The sequence below is a fragment of the Triturus cristatus genome, chromosome 10 (genome assembly GCF_964204655.1).
Source record: "Triturus cristatus chromosome 10, aTriCri1.1, whole genome shotgun sequence".
In the NCBI taxonomy this organism is placed as follows: Eukaryota; Metazoa; Chordata; class Amphibia; order Caudata; family Salamandridae; genus Triturus; species Triturus cristatus.
This window is the reverse complement of record NC_140593.1, coordinates 623,098,664-623,123,536: the sequence shown is the minus strand read 5'-3', so window position 1 is coordinate 623,123,536 and position 24,873 is coordinate 623,098,664. Positions and strand designations below refer to the sequence as shown.

At 44.4% G+C, this 24,873-nt stretch overlaps 1 protein-coding gene across 2 annotated transcripts in view; it reads right to left on the bottom strand.

The window, feature by feature from the left end:
• LOC146789809 (ankyrin repeat and fibronectin type-III domain-containing protein 1-like) overlaps positions 1–24,873 on the bottom strand; it is a 2,714,698-nt gene that overhangs the window by 1,786,557 nt on the left and 903,268 nt on the right. Inside the window, exon 1 of one of the 2 annotated variants that reach the window (XM_085632158.1) lies at positions 18,357–18,758. The exons of the other annotated variant lie outside the window; for it this stretch is intronic. Coding sequence (XP_085488284.1) covers positions 18,357–18,478 — 122 coding nt within the window. The 5' untranslated portion in view covers positions 18,479–18,758. Of the gene's footprint in view, positions 1–18,356; positions 18,759–24,873 lie in introns of those variants that run through there. 2 annotated transcript variants of the gene reach the window in all.

Sequence of the window (24,873 nt, the reverse complement as noted above, 5' to 3'; positions counted from 1 at the left end):
ACTGCTGTGCATTTGCTTTACACACTGCCTCTGATATAAGTCTGACTTCTCAGTGCCAAGCTACACAAGGGTGAGCACAGGTAGTTCAGTGAGCATAATTACCTGCCCTTGATGGGAACAGTAGGTTCTGCCTGGCTGTGAGTATCCTATCTACCAACCAGCTACTGCTGGTTCCAACGCTGCCTCAATACTTTGGTTATCAGAATTTTGGCTAGAATTTTCTGGCATCTTGATGTTCCTTACTTGATTATTCCAGACTACAACCATTCATGAGCGATGCAGCGGTGTCAATGAGATGCTAGGACTTAATCAGCTTTCTCTCAGTACCCTTACTGCAAAGGCTGAGCATGAGTTGAAACTCTTCCTGCAATTACCAAAAGCAATAGGGACTCCTACCACATGTGCAATTGGTACCTGGTGATCATTAAAATCACTCTTGATCAGTGGCGATGGAAAGATTTTCAAAGTAGGAGTGTTGGCATCAGTGTTACATCACTCAAGTCATAGGGACTGTGAAAAATCCAAGTCTCACAAAGAATACGTGTAGCAAATGAGCTACACACAGGAGAGTGGTAAGTGTGTAGTATGTATCTGTTGGAGCATTTTGGAACATATGTTACAACTATATTACTAAAGCATGGTGTGGTAGCATACTGTCATTTACACATAGCACATTTCGATTGAAATCTCCACTCTATTTGCAGAGACATGCAGGTCAATCGATAAAATGATAAAGTGTACAAATGATAATGAGTTAAAGTCAGGTCTCAGCAAATAGTTATCGTTTTCGCATCACACAAGTAAAGTGTCTAGATTTGTTTGGATCCTAAGATCCTATTAAAATATTTGTTTCAACCATACTTCAGAATTACAAAAAATGCTTCATTAGTGTTTTTCTAACTGCTGTCATATTTTCAAATATCTCTACAGTTTATTAACATGTATTTCAATGTACTTGTGTTAGAAACAAAATAATACATCCTACAGCCTTTCTATTCACACTCCCTGAAGGCCAGCAAGATTGTCACACAGTTCACCTTACAAAGTCCCCTCACTTTGCAGTAAGTGAAATAAAAATAAAAACACCAATTCCAATATTAAAAGAATAAGAGTCAATTTGTCAGATTATATTGCCCGACATTTGACCTCTGTCTTGCAATCCACAGTAAATGTGACAACATGTAATCTACATTTAAAAGCATCTTTATTGCACATTCAACTTCTGAAAATCAGCATCACTACATTGGGAGTACTGGGGTACCGCTTGCACCCCTCCTTCATATGCTGTTGATTGCCTCGGTGAGATGCCACCAGAACAGATGGAGCGGCTGCACCTTGCTAAAGAAAGACGGCGTAGCCATGAACCGCGTGCATGCCCATGCATTTTACAAGCCATGCAGGGCTTTGATTGAGTAGCTCTGAGGAGCAATTTCCATTCCCAACACTAGGTAAAAGAGCACTACTAAGTTGTACCTAGGAGAGAGCAAGGATTTAGTAGCAGCTATACTTACAAAAAGAAATCCTTGACCTATACACAGACCCATTAGCAAGAGAGATGTGACTCAAGAATCCCTCATTTGTACCTTTGACTTGTAGAAAGAAATAAGTTGCCTGGATTATCTGTAAAATAGTTTAATGAAAGCAACTATCCACCTAGGCATCGGCATTGATAAGATGTGGAATTTTGGGTCTGGGTGCTCTATATTTTACCAAATGCCATTCCCATGACCTCTGTCGAGCTGTGTACCAGGGCAATTCTGATATTCTGATAAACACTTCCATTTCCTTATCTGCAGGTAATTCATTTGTTGGCATATTAATATGGGAGAGGATGTGGTCTAACGGCTAGGGCGGTCGACTTCAAATTTTGGGAACCGGGTTGGAATCTCGGCAATGACGCTTAACATCCTGTGATACTGGGCAAATCACTTAATCTGAATGCGTCCTTGTGTAACGCAACTGGTGCTCATGTCATGCGCTCTGATACCTTCGGGTCAAGTTCACGCTATATAAAACTCCGGAAAAAAAACAAATATGCATGGAACAATTCAGATAAACAAGACCAAATCCCAAAGGTAGCACGGGTATCAGTGAGTGTCCTCAGGTCGCTGCTGAGCCATTCCATGATCTGTTCAGTTTCTCTTTTGTCTCTTTCTTTCTTTCTTTCTTTTAAATGTGTGTGTCATTTTCGTTTCAGCTTGATGTTGAGTGAATGATCTGACTTTGCACTGGACGGGTTTCAGTTATGACAAGCAAACGGACATGCATATAGTAGCCAGTGGCGATCGGCATGGCTTACAGGTGGGGGAGCGGGCGCAGGGGTCACGGGGGGCGGGAGTTGCGCAGGGGGGTGGAGGGACAGTTGCAATTGCGGGAGGGAGTGAGCAGAATAAATAAAAAAAATAATAACTTATCTTGCCGCCGGGTCCCACGTTTCTGCTCCTGCTCTCCTGCCTCCGACTTCAGGAACAGGAAGCAGGCAGCCAGGCTCCCTCCCCTAAGCCAATCACAATGTTGCAATGCAGCATTGTGATTGGTCTGAGCGACCGCCGTGACACAGCGCTCAGCTAGCGGCTGGAGAGGTGGGTATGTTCTCCATGAACGCTGTAACTCAGCCTTCATGGAGAATGGTTTGGGCTGCCCAAGAGGGACGGTCAAAGAGTCATTGTGCACTTAGGAGTGGGAAAATCACTCATACCCTGCCCTGCCCTGCTCCGAAAGCAGAGTAGCCCGGCCCGCCCGCAAAGCAGCACAAACATAAAATGATAATAACTGAAAGTTATCATTTTATGTTTTTGCTTCTCGCATTGGTTGAAAGCAGTGAGGCGATGCTCCTCCGACAGCAGCCACTGATTGTAGCTGAATTAAATTTGCGTTGAACAAGTGGCCACCACCAAAACACATTCAGTCAGAGGATGACATAGTTTTGTAAAGTATACAAAGGTAACAAAATGTTTCCCCATGTAATATAGGCCTGTATGTACAAGCACATTTTTCAATAGAAATGGAATGGGTAAAACCCTTTGAAACATCAGACCCGTGATTCACTACCTGAAATGAGGAAAATGTAAATGCCACTTCTAAAGAGTGACCCGTGATGATTTGGTAATATGGCCAAGGTCGGGCAATATGCCCCAGAGCCTCTGTAACCAGGCACACAAGTACACTCAGAAGAAGTGACTTCAATCTTGTCTTGCACCTAGAATAAGAGGTTTTAATTATGAGAATGAATGAAAGAAGATCAGATGCAACATTAAGAAAATATTGCTTCAATGAAATGGGAGTAAAATCTTGAAATGAAGAAATGTAGCAAGGGGAGGAAGGGAAATAACTTTACAGTGGCGGCCTGTAATTTTACCAGGGGGGGCACACTTACACACATACACACTCATTCATACCCACAACCATTCACAAAACTCACTCACAAATACACATAAAGTCACACATACATGAATGCATGAACCAAACATAAAAACACATAAAACTTTCTTCACTTCAGCTGTTCAAGAGGGAAGCCTTGGAGGTCCTGGGAGGGTTGGGACTTCTGCCATCCCTCATTGGCTGACCTTAGGTCAAGGTCAGCCAATGAAGGAAGGCAGCAGTCCCTCACTCGTTACAGAGTGGGATGGGTTTAGTAAGACTGCTGACCCCACCCCACTGACACTCTGCCCTTGGCACTTCAGGGCTTAAAACTGAAGCAATCATGTCAGAGGCAATTAGTGACATTCCTGGTTGTCACAAGGCGAAGAGGCCCGAGGCACTTTTGCCAGGGTGAGGAGGTCATGTCCACAGTCTGTGAAATCCTCAGCCTGGCAAAGTTCAGCTCAGGCAGCCAGGAGCATCCACATTTAGCGCATGTCCAGCTCCTGGCTACCTGACCTGAACAAGAAGAGTGTCTGTCAGGCTGACCTTTGTTCAGCCTGACAGACACTCTTCTTACTTGGAGAAAGGTGAGAAAATCATCCCTCTGCACATACAGATAGGCCGCTGCTGCAAGTTTAATTAATGAATTAACTTTTTTGCTAAAACAGTACACAATTTCTCTCCACTTCTGAAAAAATCGGTACCTACAAATTTTAGACTTATTGCTCGTCTTTTGGGAATGTGGTAAAATTCTAGAGAAAATAGCTAATAGCCATCCACAGACCCATCTATGCCCGTGTTCCAAATAGGGCATACTGCCTGGGTCTGAGCCATAGCACAACTTTAACTTGGTGTCCATGGCGCAGACTGGGACAGGGTGGCCTATCATACAGAATTCACTGTTCCGAGGACAAACGTGAGCTCACACCCGCCCTGGGAACAGCATATTAGTGAAAGGCAGACCAGCTGTTTGAAGTGCTGGTCCACCATTGACAAAGCAGGCAGTAAACCAGTACGCAGTTCAAAGGTGGACAGAGAGCCCCCTGCAGGGGAGTGCAGTGAGTGACTGTGTCTGTCTATAGGACGAATGTCTAGGAGTACCTGGTATCATCTTCCCCCTTTCAAAGGGTTCACTTGGTGGGAGTGGGCTGGGCTGCAATGAATGCGTACCACCTCAGTGTGGCGCATTGTCATTGAGCCTTCTTGTAGTGTAGTTCCTATTTCCCTTATAGGCTCTGCGCATTGGAATAATATACACTATAGTTTTTGCATAGGACAAGGTCAGTATGCTCCTATCGAGTACATTAAACTTAATTACTTGTGTGTGCCAGCTAACTCGGAGGTAACTAGAAACTTCTTGAATAAACAAGAAGGGATTCGTTTCTGACAACCGCATAAACATGACAACTTTTTTTCCCTTAGAATCGGATCGCGTCTCAGAATCGTTGAATCAATAGATAACAGTTTCACTCAGTCAATCGTGCATGCTTAGTTTCTTCAGAGTTACACAGAAATAGATAGAAGGGCGTTTCAATAAAAGGGATTTATTGAACAGTCTTGTTTCTCGTGTAAGAGATATGAGCTGTTACAATCATTAGACAGTAAGCAAGATATAATATGGCAATAGCATTGTCATTTAGCTATGACATATATTCATATATACATACATAAATATCACAGGCTATAAAGTGAATACTCGTCTGATGCTTCTAAATAGTTCTACCCTAGTGTACCTAACCTAAGTGTAGTACGAGGTAAGAGTAGGTGCTGTTTTCTATATTATGGTATATACTAAGTTTGTATGCTAAGAGTCCCTCTAGGTTCTAGTCAGCTCCATACCTTTAGAATGAGAGAGTTGGGAATCTCTTTCCGGGTCTCAAACTCTAACACCCCACAAAGGGAGTGAGAACACTGGAAGCTGGATTCTCTGCGAGCAGGGATGACAGCGTCTGGTCAGTGCATCAGGCTGGGATATGGTCTCTTCCGAACTTGTCGTGGCGAACCGTGCAGTCAAGTTGTGCCGTGCCGTGGTTTGCCATGGTAAGGGAAGGTATATTTATACCTGGAAGGTGCTTAGGAATGCTAGCATTGACGTAAAGTCGGGCAGAGGAAGACATATTGAATGAACCCCTAAGGAATGGTAGTTCATGCATAATAGATGAGTTCTTAGAGAAATCAATAATCCTAGCTAGGGAAAGTCCCGATGGCTTAAGGGTCTGGTTTCTAAGAACTAGTTGTGACGTGGGATGGACGGATGTAGGTGACCATGCCTGTATTTGGTTAGCATGGTTAATGCCTAAATAAGGACTGGAATTCTATGCCTAAATAAGGGCAATGCGAATTGTGCCTATATAAGGACATGATTCAGGGAAACCTATGTACGGGCAACTAAATCGAAACACAACATTCTGACTGTCTCTTGGTATCAGCTTCGGCATCTGTATAAGGTGCAGGGGCAAAGGGGAAGTCTTTCCTCATTTGCTTGGGACCACATCCATATGCAAATGTGGGAAAGCTCCCTTGCAACCGCATCGGTGAAAAATATGTACCGCTGCAATCCCTATTATACAACGGGCCACACAAGCATCTGCGTCACCCTTCTATAACACCAAAGTGCACTGTGGGTAAAAATTGGGCACAAAACACCCATTCCACCAACCCCAACTGCTTTCTTATTTTTGATAAGTGCAAATCTGTTTTTTGTATGTGCCATGGCAAAAAGAAAACAGATTGATGGACTTAGGGTGAAATGTGTTTTATTTACCCTTTCTGACTGTGGCACACTTGTCGCAGTAATTATAGAAAACCCACCCCAACCAAAATGGGGTTTCCATTTTCTTAATTTTTGCATAATTGATTGAAACAACTTGTCTTTTTATCCTGTTCAATAGGGAACAAAATTGTATATTGTATATTTATATGTGGTCTCATTGCAATGGTTTTAATTAATTGTGCAATAAAATTATCTATCTATCACCCCAACATTATGTGCCATTTTTTGCCCTAGGGCCAAAACATGTCAAATTGAGACAGTACCTTTCTCAAGTTAGTCTAGTCAAATCTAGGGTGTGCATGACTTCTCTTTCCCCTGCATTTAAGTGTGCAGTCATTCATGGAGCACACTGCCTCTCACACTATCCAATGTCAGTCATATGCTGATGAATCCCAGTTTCTCATCAAAGTCAACAGCTGAATTTAGACAATCTCTTTTGTAGCCTCAGTGACGTCAAGACATGGAGCAGGCTGCAGTTGAATGAAAAAAGACACTAAACTCATTCTATTTGGCAGCACAAAAATTAACAAATACCTCCATCATTCATGGCAGCAACAAGCTTCGGTCAAACTTCAAGTGAAACATCTAGGGGTGCACCTAGACAGTGGTGGATCCTCTGTATGGCAGAAGAGCGTCATCCCACTGCTTTTAATCTGTGCGAAGAAGAAGCATAAAATAATAATGACTAAGTTATTATCATTTTAGCTTCCTGCTGCTTTGCGGGCGGGCGGGTGGTCGGGTTTGCTCTGCTCTCGGAGCAGGGCAGGGGAGGAGTGGTTTGCCCACTCCTAAGTGCACAGTGACTGTTTGGTCGGCCTTCTCGGCCCCCCCAACCAGTAATGCACACTTTCCCCGTTTTCCCAGGCTCCCATTCCCTGGTTGAGCGTCCAACCAGGATGCTAAAAACCAATCACAATGCTGCACTGCAGCATTGTGATTGGTCTGGGGAATCCGGGTGCCTACCAATCACAATGCTGTATTGCAGCATTATGATTGGTCAGTGGGGCCTGGCTGTGCTTCCATCCGAGACGGAGAAGACCAGGGGCGGAGACGCAGGACCCGGCACAAATGTAAGCTTATTCATTTATTTTTTAAATATTTTTTTTAATATGCGCGATTCCCGCCCGCGTGACCCGCCACACTGCGTGGGTTGCCCGCCACCCACGAGCCATCCGGCCACCCCTGAACCTGGAGAACATTCTTTCAATGGAGGAACAAGTGAATCAAATAGTAAAAAACACCTTAGTTACAGGTTGTGTATCTGGAAAATAACAGACCAGATTCCAGCAAAGCCCTATGCGTGGTACTCTCAACTAGAGTCCCGCAACTTCGAAAAGGTTCACAGAGTTGGGGTTCATTTATTCCATGATTTAATAAAGAAGAGCATATGACAGTAGCTAGTCATGGTCTTCAAACCAGATTAAATGCTGCAGTCTGCTTCATAAATTAATGCACGGTCTGACCCCTGGGGTACTTATTTAAAGAAATCAAACCTTATGTGCCCCCTAGTGTGTCAAAATGATGAGTGGCTGGTACTCACAGAGTTTTACACTGAGGAGTTACAGGAAAACTCCATGAGATTCAGGAGAGTTCTGCGAATCGGTAGAAATCGGCATGTCGCACTGCTCGTGCTCATTTTTAGCGCCGGGAGCTTCTTCTGTTATGAAAAATCAGTGCAAATGGCCCCGCACGAAGTGCCAGAGGGCACTGCTTCTTGAGTTGGTTTTGCTTCTGCTTGAGTAGATTTTCCACTCAAGCGGCAGCTTTCTCACTGCGAACGGTCACGTCTGTCCACCATTAGCTAAAAAACATCTCTTGAACTTTCACAGGACCGAACACTCCACAGCCAATTCATCCCATACAGGACACACCACACTTTACATCTCTCCAAGCAAATTAATAGCGCTTTGATGCCACATCAATTACAGTTCCATCCCACACATGTACCAATTAACATGAAAAGGCCTGCAAAAATATATGGATTCAATCGCTTCAGCTATGTCAATATCTGTACGAATCATTTCCATGGTGATATCAACCTCGGTTTGTAAAATCAATAAACATGTCACTTGCTTTGCCCTTCTGGCCTACAACTGAAGACAAAGGGCCTTTTGTGCCTTCTCGGGGACGTTTGCTGCAATATTTCCAGTATCAATGCCTGTGAGGTCCACAAATTCTCTGCTGATTAGATTTACTGCAGTGGTAATCCTCGCTTCTGGTTGTTGTTTATCTTCCAGTGGATTTCCTTTTCAGCAGCAGCGGCCACCATAAACAAGAGTGGTGAGGCGGGGGTGTCGCGCGGGAGGCGTTGTGCCGGGGGGAGTGGGCAACACAATATTTTTTTTTAAATGTACCTTTTGCCGGCGACCGCCTCCAGCGTCACATCTCGGTCCGCCGCCTCTACTCTTCTTCCTGGATCCCATCAGCCCCTGGGACAGACTCCCTGTGCAATATCCGTTCTCTAGCCCGGCAGCTTAATGCAGCTGGGCTGAAGAAAAACTAAGTGCCATGTGTGTTTTGGTCAGCCTGAGCCGGTCGGCCAAACAGACATGAGCACTATGGAGTGGAGTGCACTAGCACTCCCCCTCCCCCCTCCCATGCCTGGGCACAGCCCCTCCCAACACCGCTGGATAACAGCCCACAAATGTAAAATAAAACAATGCAAGAACATAATTTTTTTATTTTACATTTGCTGGCTCTGAGCCAGGCAGTAGGGCGATGCTTCTCCACCATTGCGGAGGAGCCGCCACTGCTTTTCAGTTGGCCTGACTCATTCATGATGTGGTAGAGAAAATGGAAACCAGTAACCAACAGGTCACAATATCATGGCCAGAATATCGAGGAGTAAAATGTTGAATCGATAAGTGCACAGAAGGAGGTAAAACTGTACCATTCCTAATTTCACATCTGCGTATCTTGAAGATATATATCACTAAATAATGTATATGTGGAGTTAGGTATAGAAAATCTATACAAATTTTCCTTTCAATATTTTGTTCTTCTAGATTTTGGTCACAATATTGTGGCTCGTCCATATTCTGGCTTTGAAATCCCTGACCCACGCCCTCATTCTGGAGATCGGAGTTGCAAAATTTGCAATCATTTTTGCTCATTGAATTGGACAATTTGTAATGATAGTAATATCATTATAAATTGTCCAATACAATGAGTCACTGCAAGGTGATTTTGTTGTGTCGCACTACGACGGTTGTGCTCCCTTTTGTTTTGACTGTTTTCCTGTGATATACTCCATTATAAATGAATTGGGCTGTTTATGCTAATTTGTGTATGTTGATGTGTTATGTTTGCTTGTTTAATTTAGATATGTCAAAAAATGCTGCTGCCAGGGATGAACAACCTGGATGGTCTCAAAGGGGCGTGACACATGTAATTAAGGGTGTGGCTTAAAAACACCTAAGCTAAAAATCTGTGCTTAGCATAGTGTGCTGCCCGACTGGTATTTTGCTGCTTCTGTCATTGCATTCAGATGGTGAACAACCTTTACAACGCAACTGTTACAACGCACTACACTTACAACGAAATTTTTACAACGCAACATCCACTACAACGCATTCCATTACATAGCATGACACTACAACGAATGTTTAAAAACTACCTTTACAACGCATTCCATTACATCGCATACTACCTTTACAACGCATACCATTACAACGCAATCCAACACTTACCCTACTGTTGCACCCCCTGGAGTTAGAATAGTAATTTTTACCCCTATACTATCCAATACTTACCTTAAATGCAATTTAATATTATGCGTTGTAATGGTATGCGTTGTAAAGGTAGTATGCGATGTAATGGAATGCGTTGTAAAGGTAGTTTTTAAACATGCGTTGTAGTGTCATGCTATGTAATGGAATGCGTTGTAGTGGATGTTGCGTTGTAAAAAATGCGTTGTAAGTGCATGCGTTGTAAAAGTGTGCGTTGTAACGACATACATCCCATTCAGATATTTAGGGGGCGATGATGATAGCAGTCGGACGGGCGTCCGACCTCCATTGTTGTGGGAAAGGGACCGACCGACAGGTAGTCGGAGGTACTGCCTGCCAAATTAGGATCCGACTGCTGTGAAGGTGGTTGAAAACATGTCTATTTGTATTGAGGCTTGTTTTGCGGTCCGGAAAAGGGCTGCAGCACAATCCCCATTGCAAAGATGCATGTTTTCAAACATCCCTGTACCATGCAGTGCCTGCCATATGATGCAGTGATGTTGGTACCCCCATAGGCACCATAGCGGAGGGCCGCGGGAGTTATGGGCCCTGCTAGGGGTCCCAAAAAAGCCTTTACACCAGCCTTTTCAAGTCAGAAGAACCGACGTGAAATGGCTTGTGGAAAGGTGGATCGTTATTCCCACTGCAGTGCTTGAAAAGGCACTGCCTCCATTGTGTGGAATGCGATCGTACCGACCGCCTGATGGGCTTCTTGAGCCTGTCGGAAGCTGCCGGACGATCCCTGGACCAATCTGGTAGGACCAACCACATCCTAATGCAGCAGTCAGACGCCAGTTAGAGATGTCGGTGGGACCCACACTGACGGCGCGTCGTGTCTGTCCAACCAACATCATAATCGGCCTCATTATTACAACAAGAACCATTATAAACTACAAAAAGACAGGACTATTGTCTTTGTCAATGGTTGTTGGTTGCATAAGATAAATAAGCAACAACTATAGCTTCGTTGTATATGATATTGAAAACACTTCAGTTCTGAAATGAAGAGACTATTAAAGAACTGTAACGAGTTTCTTTGAAGTTTTAATAAAAGGCAGTGAAGGGTGGTAATGCTGCAGAGTTAACATTTGTTTTTCACCCTGATGGTGAGGGCAAAAAAGGAGAGCCTGATAGGGACCCGTCTCAGCGCCTGCTTTTCAGGTCGAACCTAGCGGCAGGGCGCATGCGCTGTTCGCTCTGCGAGGCATGCTGTAGCATAGTATGCACTGGAAGCCCCTCCCACTCTGAACTCATATTTTGAATTGCCTTGTGTCATTGTCCTTCGTAAATACTGGCTTCTGATTCATTATGAAGTTTGTTAGTCCCTCCTTGGTACCACCTTGTCTCCATTTGTTACAGCCTATAAGGACCAGACCTTTTACTTGGCTGGTTACACGGTCTGCTTTATCTACTGGGTGAGCACTATTTTTGTTATTGACACTGATGTGGACAATGGCAGCCACTTGTTTGTATTTGCAGTGTGCCAGGTGCGCTTTCACTTTGAGGTGAGTACTGTGGGAGACTGCAGCTATTCTTTTAAGTGAAAGCGCGCATGGCCTTCTTTTTTTTCCTGTAAGAATTAAAAACACACCCTGTTGTGCTTTAGTTGAATCAGTGCAAGAACTTGCATCTTGGACCTGTTGTGTATAAAGTTGTGTTTCACTGTTTGTAATGATTATGTGCTGGAAAAAAGGGATTGCGTCCTAATCCCTTGGAGGGCTGTCATCTTTTATTAGAGACTCATTAATAGTTCAGATAATATGCTACCTGAAATAACCCACACATATGCTGATGTTGCCACCTTTTCCAGGTCGCATTTACGTGAGTGTAAGCTATTGGCATTGTAAATGACAATGCCCTTTATTTATGTTTTAAAAACGAAAATGCTTGTTAAAACTGCCTGTGGTGAGCTCCGGCAGGACCCGGCCCACTTAAAGCCCTGGCTGCTACATTTCGAGCCAACAGTAGCGCAGGCATTGAAAGTTCCTGTGACAAGCAATCATTTATTACCGTCTCGGTTGGTCTAGCTAGCTCTTCTACTATACAAGGCCTCAGTCAACCTAATTAATACTTTGACACAGACTGTGGTTAACTTGGTGATCCCTAGACCACTTAATGTGACGACACTGAGTATTCAGGGAAGCAAGTTAAAAAAAAATATATTTTTTTAAATATTAATAGCTGGCATCTGAGCAAATTTGGATTATTCATAAATTCCTTATGTGGAGGGAAAGCAAACTGATAATAGAACAGTCTTTAAAGCATAGCGATGCGCATTGAAAATGCGCTTCAAAATTGAAAGTAGCGTTCGCAAAATAGTCTTCAGCATCAAGAAATCCTCAGGTGACGAAGGAAAGAAAATGAAACTGAAGTGGCACAGAACGAAAATCGTCACAGGATGTTTCACCTCACTAGACCAACAAAAAAATACCGACTATAATGGTGTCCAATATGATTAAACAGCTTTTACTGAAAACATGCTAGCTCCTCATTTGACACAAGCATGTGACACACTGCCAGGCTAGGGGTTTTAATGGATGCAATGCACGCAGCCGCTCCCGCCTTCAGCCAATTGCGTCACAGAGATCAGTACACATCTATGACAAGGATGAAGGTGTGCCCCAGCAGCAAGCAGCTGCTGCTATGGAAAAGGGTAAAATAAAGTTATGTTACTCAGCAGGATGGTCACATTTTGCTGTACAAGTAAAAGTGTTGTCTCTGTCCCTGATTCGCATGAGCGGATGGCTCATGACATTTCTCAACTTTACTCTGTGATTGGCAGCGACATGTTGATGTAACCTGTCCGAAGGACCATCAGCCGTTGCCTCAAGGATGGATTTGAGGTGACAATATCAAGCAAGGTGGACAAGTGGAAGTTGAGAACTCCACTACTCAGAGACCCGTTCACCATCACCACTTCCATTTTGATGGTAGGAGATAGGACGCAAGCCGAAAAGCACCTCTTGTCTGTATTCATTGTATTGTATTCTATTGTAAATTTGTATAGCGCAAAACTGTCACCCTGAACGTATCCTGGCACTGCGACTTGCCAAGTTGTCACCAGGCAGAACAGATATCCTGTACGCTGATTTGGAGAGCTCATATTACTCATCCCTGGGGAAGAGCCATGTCTTTAAGCTCTTTCTGAATGGGAGCAGTAATTTAGTCTGTCTGATGTGCAGGGGGAGAGTGTTCCAGATTCGTGAGGCTGCTATTCCAAATGCTCTGCCGCTCAGCCTGGTCTTCTTAAATCTGGCAGTAGTTACCAGACTTGCATTGGAAGAACAAAGATTTCTCCCAGGGTTGTACCAGGTGAGTTTCTCCTGCATGGACATTGGACCCAGACCATGCACTGCTTTGAACACAATGCAGAGAGATTTGAATTGAATTCTCTCCTTGATGGACAGCCAATGAAGGTCCTTTATTGCTGCCGTTGTTGAGGACCTGCGCTGCCTATTTAACACCAGCTTAGCTGCTATGGGCTGGATCTTCTGCAGCTTCAATAGCACTGATTGTGGTGCTCCCAAATATAGAGAGTTGCAGTAGTCAGTCTGCTTAAGATTATACTCCTCACTACTAAGGAGTGCAGGAGTATGTATCACCGTGGGGCGAATCCCCTGCATGCAGCGGTGCTGGTTGGCTGGATGGCCAATAGTATTTTTTGCACATTAATCCAAGAAAGACTCGAAGCTGCAAGACTTTTTAAAACATGTTATTGTACAGCCATTTTATTTATTTTTATTATTGCAATTAACATTTACCTGAGTGGTGCAAACAAGGAATAAAACATTGCCTAACATAACATTTGGTATAAAATCACTACTGTCGACTGTGATATTTGAGGGTTGTTGTCTAGAGCAGTATCCGCAAACTGCGGGGTCTTTTGGTGCTTTGTCTAGTCATCTTCTTCCCTTAATCATGCAGTGGAAGTCCTCCACTGGGGGTTTCGTACCTGAACCCAGTTGGGATAGGTGGAAGGTTTGAGGGCTATCCTCACTGAGGTGTGCCACAATGACTCCTCAGTGAAGGTCTTTTTATCTTCCAACCTAAGCCATGTGAACTTCAAGTGGGGGCCTTTGAGGCATTTGGCACAGTAGGTTGGGCCTATTTGGAAGTGGTCATGATCAAGATAAGACTGGGGGCCGCAAGGATGGTGTGAGTGTACCTGTTGTATACTAATCCCACTGCCCGGGTCTGGACGGGCAGGACTGTGTTAGGCTCCTATGACATACATCAGGGTAGTAGAAAGCGGTGCCCCCTGTCCCTGCACTTGTTTTCTTTTGCTATTGATCCATTTGCAGAATTGTGCAGAACACGAGTATGGGGGAGGGGCATTCAGGTGGTCAGAACCGAGCACCTGATATCCTAATATGCTGATGATTTTTTGTTGTAAGTGTCCGACATGGAACAAGATGTTCCCTTCATGCTGCAGTTAATGCTTGAGTTTGGGAGGTATCAGTGCTTAAGGTGAACTTGGCGAAGACATGTAACTTTCCCATGCTGTCAGGTTCCAGCAGGCTGGGGACTTTGGTTCCGGGATTACTATAGTCACCTTCTGCTATTTGGGGATACAAATTTATCATAAGCTGGAGGTTTTGTGGGAGGGCAATCTGGGGGTGCTGTTACACTCCTTGCTAGGCTGTGTGGCGTATTGTCGATCCTTGAGGTTCACTGCTCCCTATTATGGCAAGGATTGCGTTAGCCTAGATAATCATGTCACCCTGGTTCCTTTATTATTTCATTAACCACCTCACCTGGGTACCTGTCGCATGTCTTTGACAGCTGGACTCATTGCTTCGGGAGCTTATATGGGATAGAGGGCAGCACAGGGTGTCTTGGACTCACTCCAGTGGCCTATAGATGAGGGGAGCCCGGGGTGCTTTTGACCTGTATTTTCTGACTGCCCAGCTGCATTGGATTACACAGTGGTTGAACTGTGCAAACCTGGCCGAACTGGGACTGCTTGGGGCTGCACCTAACCACGGAGTGCTGTTGGCTTGGCTTTTGTGGAGGCTGCCTGGGAGGGGGAGGGGTTGGTTTTCTCCTGGTCACAAAGCTCTGCTGCTGGAGGCGTTGTGTCTGGTGGACCCTTGGGTGTCCGCTGCACATCCCTGCCCTCAAGCTGGTGGGGCTCCTCCACGGTGACCCTCCCACTTTTTTCTCAGTGGCACAGCTGATGGCTTGAACGGAAGTGGGGCTGGTTATGGAGGTGACTGTTATGAGGCCTCCACGCTGCAGCTCTCACACGTCCTTATCAATGCGCATGGGTTGCCCCTTGGACAGTTCCTTATATATGAGGCTTTAGCTCGGACTTTCACAGCAAACTGGGATACAGGGGTAGACAAACCCCGTAAGCCTGATGTCTTACATTTATTAATGTTCCTGTCAGCAGGTAGACACCTTACCTTGTGAAAGGGTTTGATGGCACCCTCAATGGGATTGTATAGAAGCCTGTAGTTGGCCTCTGAATTAAGTGGGAGGGAGTATTGGGAAGCGTAGTTTCAAACCAGGACTGGGCGAGGACACTGGCTTACCCACAGAGGGTCTCCTAGAATACTCATTTAAAAGTCATCAACTTTAATTACATCCATCGGGCATACCTCATCCTGAAGAAGATCACTGCGATATACATATAGGGCGAGGTGGCTAGACGCCTCCCACTTTGTGTACTGGCGGAGGCCGATTTCTGGCACATGACCCGGTCATTTGCTCATACACTGGAGTTTTGGGCCTCTGTGGTGCAGACGTTAAATGAGACTCTTGGCCACACAGTGCTATACACCTTGGAGATGTGCCTGTTGGTGTTCTTCCCCTGTCCAAGGCCCAAGAAAGTGCGGAGTTGTTTTCTAGATCTAGCACTTATACTGGCTGAGAGGCAGATTGCAATAACGTGGAAATTGGCGGCTGGCCCAGTGGTGTCTAGGTGGGAGGCAGCGGTTAAGGAATGGTCTTGGGCAGAGTACCAAGCACTCCATGGACAGGAGGCCAGCGGTTGCGAAGAAGGCCAATAGCGCACCACTGGGCAGGGGTGCTAAGGGTCGCAACTGTTCACCCTCCAGGTAGCTCGGGGTCCAGAGATGAGGCCAAGGTAGCTGCCTAGGGGCAGGCTTGTTAATATGGCAGAAGATTTGGGAAGTGAGTGCCACTGGTGTTGGCTGCATGGAGCTGTGATGGGGTGCACCTTGGTCATGCTGCTACCTGGTACATTTGTCGTGAGTGAGCCCTGGTTTGCACTGACACAGGGGAGCTCCCTCTGCCCTGGTCACCTGAACCCCACCTGTAGGCTGTGCTGGAGGCTAGCCCACCTAGAGCCCATCGGTTGAACTGTTTGTTTTGTGTTCCTTTTTTCAGAATTTCTTACTCGAATATTACAGAACTGTGTGCCGAATCTCATTGCTTTGTATACCCCCAAAGACAGGGAGGAGCCGGGCAGCACGCGGTGGGGACTGTGCTCACTAACTCGCATATAACTACTGTGGAGCCTTAAGGTTAATTCTACGATGTACCACTCTACCCAAGGGCAGGAAGAAGATTTTATAAAGATGTGTTATTAGACTCTGTGAATATGTAACATTGCAAAAACTGCAAAACATGCAATGTGAAATATTCTCATTGGGGGTTTTAAATCTGGTGAATGAATGAATAACTGAATAGTTTATTTGTAGAGCCAATTAAAACCAATACAAAAAATATAAAAACAGGCAATGCAATGTCATATTTAAAAACCTTCTCATCAGAGCTTCACTCAATACAACACTGGCCCTATGACTTGCAGAAAGACAAAACGTTAATCATAGAATGTATTGAATCGAACTACAATAGTAAAAATACTGATAAAAACAATTTACATAAAAAGATGTTTGTATAATTGCATTCTGTTCATTGTGGGTGATGATTTCCCGGCGTCAGTCATTTAATTAAAAATCTAGTAGTGAATTGTGGATTATCTCCTTTACGACACGAAATCAAAGCTTGTCCACACAGTCTAATTTCCAAGAGGTTCATTCTATCACGAAGCCATTTTGTAAGTGCAGGTAAAAGAACAGGAAATACGCACAAGCCATGCAAAACAGCCTCTTTCTGATAATCGCCAGTATGACAATTACGAGAGGAGCACATTTGAGAGCAATGTGACACAAAATCAATAGAAGGCAACATGCCGAACTGATATTTCATTAGCGTTCCCTAGCGGTGAACAAGAAGACTAGCTCAAATGAATGTATAACTGTCCAGGCATGCTAGCGATTGCTTAATGCTATGTTACCTTCTACCTACTAGGCCCTCTTGAGTGAGCCATTGAAAACTCTGTAAAACAATGCATCCACTCCTGAGCTGTGCCCCCTGAACATTGAAGCCAGAACATCATAGTATACAAATATTGAGGCTAAAATATTAAAAGGTGAGTAGAGATTTCCAATACCTACCTCCACACATATGTACCTTGACTATATATATATATATATATATATTTATTTTTTTAAACATTTTTTTAAGGTATATGCATGCAGAGTTAAAAAGAGTAAATCCATACTTCTGCTATATGAACTTACCTTTCAATAATTTGGTCTTCGATATTTTATCTACAATATTCCTCTATCACGATATTGATATCCTCGACATTCAGCAGTATAATCCCCCATTAGTTATGACACTGTTATTGCATAGGAGTACGGATTAAGGCCTTTTGAATGGCCTAGTTGGCTCGTGCCGTGCGGTGTTTGAGTGTCTATGCTCCTCATCTGGGGGTGTACTGTTTCTGATCTCCATTTTAATGGAAACACACCACCCTGTGTACTTGTGTTCCTTCTCGTTGGGAAAAGGGATGGGCCTGTTGTGTGCTGTTGGTCGCATTCTTATAAGCAACATCCCTCTGCTGGTGTGTCTGAAGTTTTCCAGCCTAAAGTTAAAGTACAGTTGTCTCTGTCTACCCTGTACCCGTGGCATGCACTTACTTTGTATTCCTGTTACACAAGAGTTGTCTCGACGGTTCCCTTTCCCATGTTCCTGGCTCCCTTACTCTAAAGAGCACTTAAGGGTCAATGGCACAGCCTTCTCTGGGTATATTGATATTCTAGTTGAGAAGAATCCATTTTGCACTAATGGCCTTAAACAAAAACTAACCCTATCTGGCAGATATCACCTTTGCCAAACTTCATCTTTGTTGTCCTTTTATCCACCATGCTAACATAACCATTAACAATAAACACTGCTGCGACTACCAAGAGTTGGCCAACATCTCAAGTACTATTAGTGTGTCAACTAGATCCTTCTTAGATGTTCCTAGGTAAAAAATAAAAGAAATTAAAAAAGAAGCCAGAAAGTGGAAGTCTTCTTTATCGTTGTAGAGAAGTCTTTGGCTTCCAAGTTACTTGTTTATATTTTTTCCCACCAATATAAAAGTATTAAGACAACTCAACTTATGCTCTAGGTAGAGAACAGAGAAGAATAAAATCAAGAAGAGACTGGACGTCCCATAAAAAGATACTAGTTACCTGGATTCAGTAATTGTACAGCAGTAGCTACCACTTCTCCTGCCGACACTCCGCCCTGAGCGGAACTCCTCTCTTGACTTCCGGAGACTGAAGTACTCAGTTAGTTTCCCAAAGGAGGACATAGTTTTGCTTCTCACGCCCTTAAACCACGTATGCCCGGCTTACGTCTTCCCCGTTGGCTGCATTGAGCATGCAGGACAACGGTATCCAGAACTGGACAGTAAAGGCTGTCATAGGAAAGAGTTGCAGACAGGGAGGGCAAAAAAACACTGCTTTAAGTTCCAGAGTCTCTGGGGTGGTATTTGTCGCTCATATGAGAAAAGATTTCCAGAGATTTAAAAAACAAAACAAACGCATAGGAGTAAAATCGGTGCTCCTCAGAAGGAGGAAGGCCTTGCAATGCTGCAGAGAAACAGAATAAAGAAAAATATGGGTTTCAGTACAGGCCGCTTCCAGACAATGTCACTGTCTCATCAAATGCATGAGGCGAGAAGGTATTTGGTCCATGTCATGACACCCCTGAACTGGTGAATGAGGGTTTGGGGAATGGAAACAATGGAGTCCCGTGACATTTCCTGATCTTTGTGAAGAGATATACATACATAAACATGGATATTAAAAACATACACTCATTGGCTTGCTGTGATTGCTCACTTGGTAGAACTATTTGTCACTCCTGTCACTAGCCCTAGCACTGTGCCACACACAGACCTGCTCCCATGCATTGTGCACCAGCCCACTCCGCTCATCTTGGCTCAAAGGTACCCAAACAGGTTTCCATTCCCTATTGTAGCAGTGGGGAGATCTACTAAAAATGTGATATTTGTTTCATTGCTTTGTTGTTTTTACTATGAAAAGTTGGTTGAATTGCACCAAAATAGAAAGGTGACTGAGAAAAGTATTTAAGGACAGGCACAACTACAAATGGCCAACGTGGTAACCACTCTACTCATATGCCTTACTGCGCTTTCCAGACCATTGAGGTTTTAACCGTGTTGTTACTATAAGGCAGCGACCATCTTAAGTAGCAAGTTCCATGTCCGCACTTTTGGGTAGAGGTACCTGTCAGCAGCCATGAAAGCGAGTGACTGACAACTAAAGTCCAATGGCCTGCGCCCTACCAAAATATCATTGGAAATTGATCAAGGACCAATATATCAAGGAGGCAGGTGCACTTAGTTATTTATAAATGTACTATTTTTAAGTCCACATCAAAGTACCTTGATGATATAAGTGTCATCATGGCACATATAAGTAGAGTTAATTAAAGTCAGGGCCAATGGAATTATGCAATTGTGTGGCTGTGGCGTTTTTCGCATACTTATGGATTTGTTGCATTTGCCACATAATCCATCATCTGCTGTATATTCTACAGAATTTCAAGAACAGAAATTGTTTCTAGCTCAAACAGTTTAAAAGTTACTAAAAATGCAGCAACATGTGCTGCTGCACAGTGAAGGTCCTTTGCAAAAATGGACTGGTCAGCATTTTGCAGCTTATTGCTGTATTTGGCTATCAAACTGGTACTAATGTGGTCCTATCAATACCCAGACAATGTTAACAAATGTAAACTTGACAAAATAATGAATTAATGCTGTTAGAAAATGTGCCACCTTACATCGCATAATTTGCTTTTTCTTACCACATAAATTATTAAAAGCCTGCCACATAATTTAGCCTTCCCTTGCGGCATAATTCCAGTGGCCCTGATTATAGTAAACATAAACTTGCCTATATACATGTACCTCATTGAGATTTTGGTCTTCAAAATTTTGTGCACGATATTATAGTAGGATGATATTTTTCCTACCCAATATTCTGTACATCCAACATCCTCTGTGAATTTGGAATGTATCAAAACTGACAAATGATGCCTGAAAGTAATGCAGTGTTTGGAGGCTAACCTGCGAAAACGAATGAGTGCTCTAAAAAAACAGTATTGCAGGGCAAAGGGTGACATGGCCGCAGGGGGTGCAATGGAAACAGTTACAGGGTAAAGTAAGTGCCACAGTGAAAACTGTCATGATGTAATGGATGACTATGAATAGAGTGTCAGTGAAAAAGTGATGTAAGAAATGGGTGATGCATTCACACATGTGACAGTAGAGTGAGGCACACAATAAGACCTGGACAAGAGTAACACCATGAAAAGTGATGCGATTAAAGGTAATGGCCTGATTTAGAGTTTGGCGGTTGGGTGTACTGTGTCAGAGCCACGAGTAAAGTTCTCCGTCGCCCTGACCGAGTCCTCAGACATGTCGGCCGGCCTAGCAGACACCGCTAGCATTGGCAGGAACCTCTGTCATGGCAGTTCCTGTCAATGATTTGTGAGTTTTACGGACAGCTCCGTCAACAGGATGGAGCCGCATGGCAAACTTTAAAATGTTTAGTTTATTTTACTAATCAAAAAACGAAAGTTGGACTTTGTTTTGGAAAATAAGCAAAATACAATGCCACGCTAGCCACGGGGGTTTTCTACCAAGGCAAGCGGGGCATTTTGCAGTTTTTACTGCCAAGTACTAGCAGGTTTTATCAAAAAGTAGGCATGACAACAGAATCTCAAGCACAAATGCACCTAGCCTGTTATCCCCAAATTATCAGAAAACCCAATATCCCTGAAATGTGCACTCAATTTTAGCACCTGCTGCCAAGGTGCAGCCCAACCAGAGGACTATACAGATTTAGATACAGCAAAAGGTGCACCATACAACACTGTTATCATTTTCATGAGAAATGAACAGAAAGTCCAATGTGATTTACAAGATGCATATAAATCTTTTTTATTTTTTATATTTTTTCCAAGGCTCATATATAAAAAGTAAGTGCAACAGATAACAGCCAACGTGTTTCATCCAGACCACTGTACTTCTTCAGGGCAAGAAGCAAAAGATTAAGTCAGAAATGGTCATGTTTATTTACTCGTCCATTCCGAATTCAAGGCAGTAAGCTATCTTAGCGCATCGTATCTTACACGTCCTAAATAGCAACTTGGTCACTGAACATTGCTATACATATAATCAAGGAAGAAATATGGGTTCACCAACAGGGGCACCGGAATCGGTGCCAGTAGCACTCAGTGCGATACGCTGGATGAAATGACTACTAGCTGGTTTTAACTGAGATGACGGGCAGTATATGCTGACCATGTGTTTGCCCACTCTAAATCACGTGGGAGGACACATAGATGAACCTCCGACAGCTGTTACTCTGTAGGGCCTTCGAAGGTTTATGTAAGCGGCGTAGACAGAGTAGTATCCGCTGTTGACATAATGAAGGTCTGTCTGCCTCTAAATCAGCCCACAAGTCTGACAGGAAGAGTGACACCAGGAAGGAAAAGACATGGATAAGAGTGGATCGTAGCAGATGGATACAACAGAGAGAGCAACAAAACTACGAGGGAAGTACAAAGATTAACAGTGACTATAGCCTCACCTCCCAGCAGTCAGTTTGATGTACTTGCCTTCCAACCACACATCCTACATGCTGTAGCCAACTACCCATGGGGGCAAGGGCTATCTAGATAGATAGATAGATAGATAGATAGATAGATAGATAGATGAGACAATAGAATGATGTCTCTCCTGGAACTCTGAGAGTCGTATACCTTCTCATACACTGAATCTGGACGTACTTAATAAACAATCAAGTTGGGTGTATTTCTCCTTTTTCTCGCACAGACTCGATGTAGGGAGTGACAACCCCACTGGGGTGAATTGTTTTTAGGCTCATTATATGAATGAAACCTGGCCACTGATGTTAAACTGATGAAGGTGATGACATTTCCTCACAGTAGGGGGTTTAAGGTATTTCTACTTCCAACCCTATAGTACACATCCCATCTCTTAGTTCCCAACCCCTTTTTTCATGCGTACCCTATCTAAATTCCCTTTTAAATACAGCTCTAAGGGTAGCTCACAACACCACTCTGCCTTCTTAATGTTATGTTCAGCGTACCTCACATTTCTTGCCTGCGTGGCCAACATCTTCTCTCTGGTATTGTGTATCCTAATTCCGCTGGTGTTAACAACAGAGCTTCCATAACCTTCTCCAAAAACATGCCCAGCCAGATGAAAGCGAGAGGCGATTCTGCAACCCGTGAGTTTTCCTGCGGCGTGCGGCGCAAACCTCCCGCCCTGCCAGGGGCTTCAAGTGCAGCACTCGCCCCGCAGACTCCCCACGGCCCGTCCACACAAATTGAAGATCGATAAATGCCCTGCGCGCGCCGGTCTTCAAGAAGGAAGAGAGCGCGGCAGCGGCGTCGCCTTGCAGCTCCTCGGGAGACTTGCACGGCGCTGCCTCCAGATGCGGGGAGACAGCAGCGCAGGGAGCAGTCCGCTGTCGGTTCCTCCAGGCATCAACAACAGCAGGACGGAATTGATAAATAAATTGGACAAAAGGGAGTAGAAGAAAAAAACATCCAATTTGATGAAAGCAGTTGTCGATTTGTTTCAGCCGCTGACTGTCCTTCTCTGGAGCCAGGAGAGCGGCAGCGGGAGCAGGCTCTGCGCAGTCAGCGGAGGTATCCGCGGCGAGCCAGACTGCCCGTCATCCCCGCATCAGGTACCAACCCTTCAGCAACTCGTCCTCTCCCATTAATATTCCACAAGTGAAGAGTGCAGCCCGGAGACCTGTCCTCACCTCGCTGGGAGACGTCTGGCGCAACCTCCCTCCCTGACCCTCTCCCTCCCCCAACTCTCCTCACACCTCCCCATCCCTCCACCTCCCAGCACAGTCCATTCTTGCTTCGACGCAGTATGTTTTTATCAATTGAGTTGGTGAAAAATGAAATTGCGCGCGCGAGGTCTCTCTCGCGCTCCCGGACTCCATTAGCCCTCCTCGTCACCAAACTGTTAAGAGTGAGTGACCGTAGAGAGATTACATATAGGGAAGAGAGGCGGTCTGGATTCAGGCGGTGCTCAAGGTATCCGTGAAAAGAGGTACACACGCACCTGGCGCATTTGAGGTAGAGGCTGCATAACAATGTGTACAGTATGTACAACTGTGTGTTTGTCTTGTAATGAATCTGGTGGAATCCGCTGGCGGTAAAAGATGAGAACAAAAATACCTTACAAAAGCAAAACACGCATTGGTTTATTTTTTATTTTATTAAATACATGCACAGCTATTAAAAACATTGCATACAAAAGGAACTTTAGAAGAGGTACACAATGCGTGGAAAAGCAGCTCATGAGGCCCCGTGAGTTATAAAAAGGGGTTTTAAAAAGAAGCAAGTTAAAAATGTATGCACAGAAGTTCAGCTAAGTGCACTGTTTAAAATAGAACAAAAAATACAAGTGCTATTATGATAGTACATGTGAGGGTGAAGCCCATAGGACTACTTGTGTGGGGTGAGTTCGTAAGCTCTTGCCGCTGGGAGTTGGGTACTGAGAAACACCACGTGTAACGTAGAGTCAAAGTTCAAGCTAAAGAGGCGGTGGTCTTGTTCTCAGATTTTCTGGAAGAATTCTTGAGCTCTATTGTTTGGTTTTTTAACCTCTTTGCTACACACACCTGGGATTTGGCAAGGCAGGAGGTTAGCCTGAGGTTGGTGGCTAGCAGTGACTCAATTACTGCTCTTCTTCATGTTCTAATTCCTCTTCCTAGGAAAATTGGTTTAAGTCAGTATGTGTGGCTGTCAGGAGGATAGGACAAGCATATACTATGTGTTCGATCAATTCTCAGGGGAAGTTACATGGCCGGCATTTGATCCTACCATCCGGATTCTGCCAACTCAGGGCTAGGTCTAAGGTTGGAAAGTCTCCCACCGATGCCTAATGATCTGCCATTTCACTGTTGGATGTGAAGCCAATAGACCTAGACATCGCTGCCAACATTTTTGGCGTCGCCAGTGCTTGATTTGTCACTGCATTAGTAAAACTTTATTGTAGGGGGAACTTCGTCGACCCAGGCACTATACATACCAAAAAATTGCCTAAAAGCGAAAAATTATTTTTTGTCTCAAAAATAAGCCTGGGCGGAGTTTGCAGAGTTCTCCTCGCTGAACTCCACGAAGTGCAAAAAAAACCTCTACCGCGCTATGCGGAGTGCCGAAAGCGGCAGAGTACGTTGGATAAATGCTGTTTGCGGTGATTTTCTGTGCCTTGTGCTTGTCTTCACTGTGCAATCATCGCGAACAGCACCATGCACAGCGCAAGCAGGCTCTGCTTCCTTTCTGCCGCTCAAGTAGATTTTTACTTGAGCAGCAACTTTCTCAATGGGAGCGGACAGTTTCTGAACGTGAGCGGTTGCGAGCATACGCGACCACTCGCAATGAGAAATCTGACAGCCTGCGCTGAGAAATCTTGCCGGGAAGTTGATTTTCCCTGCACTTCAACCTGATGTTGACGATCACGAACGAGGAAAAATCTTCCTAGGAGGTGGAATTTACTCACGCTCGCCAACTTGACGTTGATGAAAACAAGGGAAAAAACTTCGCTCCGCGCAGTTTTTCGGAACTCCGCAAGCTACGCGCAATGCGGAGTACGGAAATCTCTGCAAACACCGCGAGCAGAGCAGA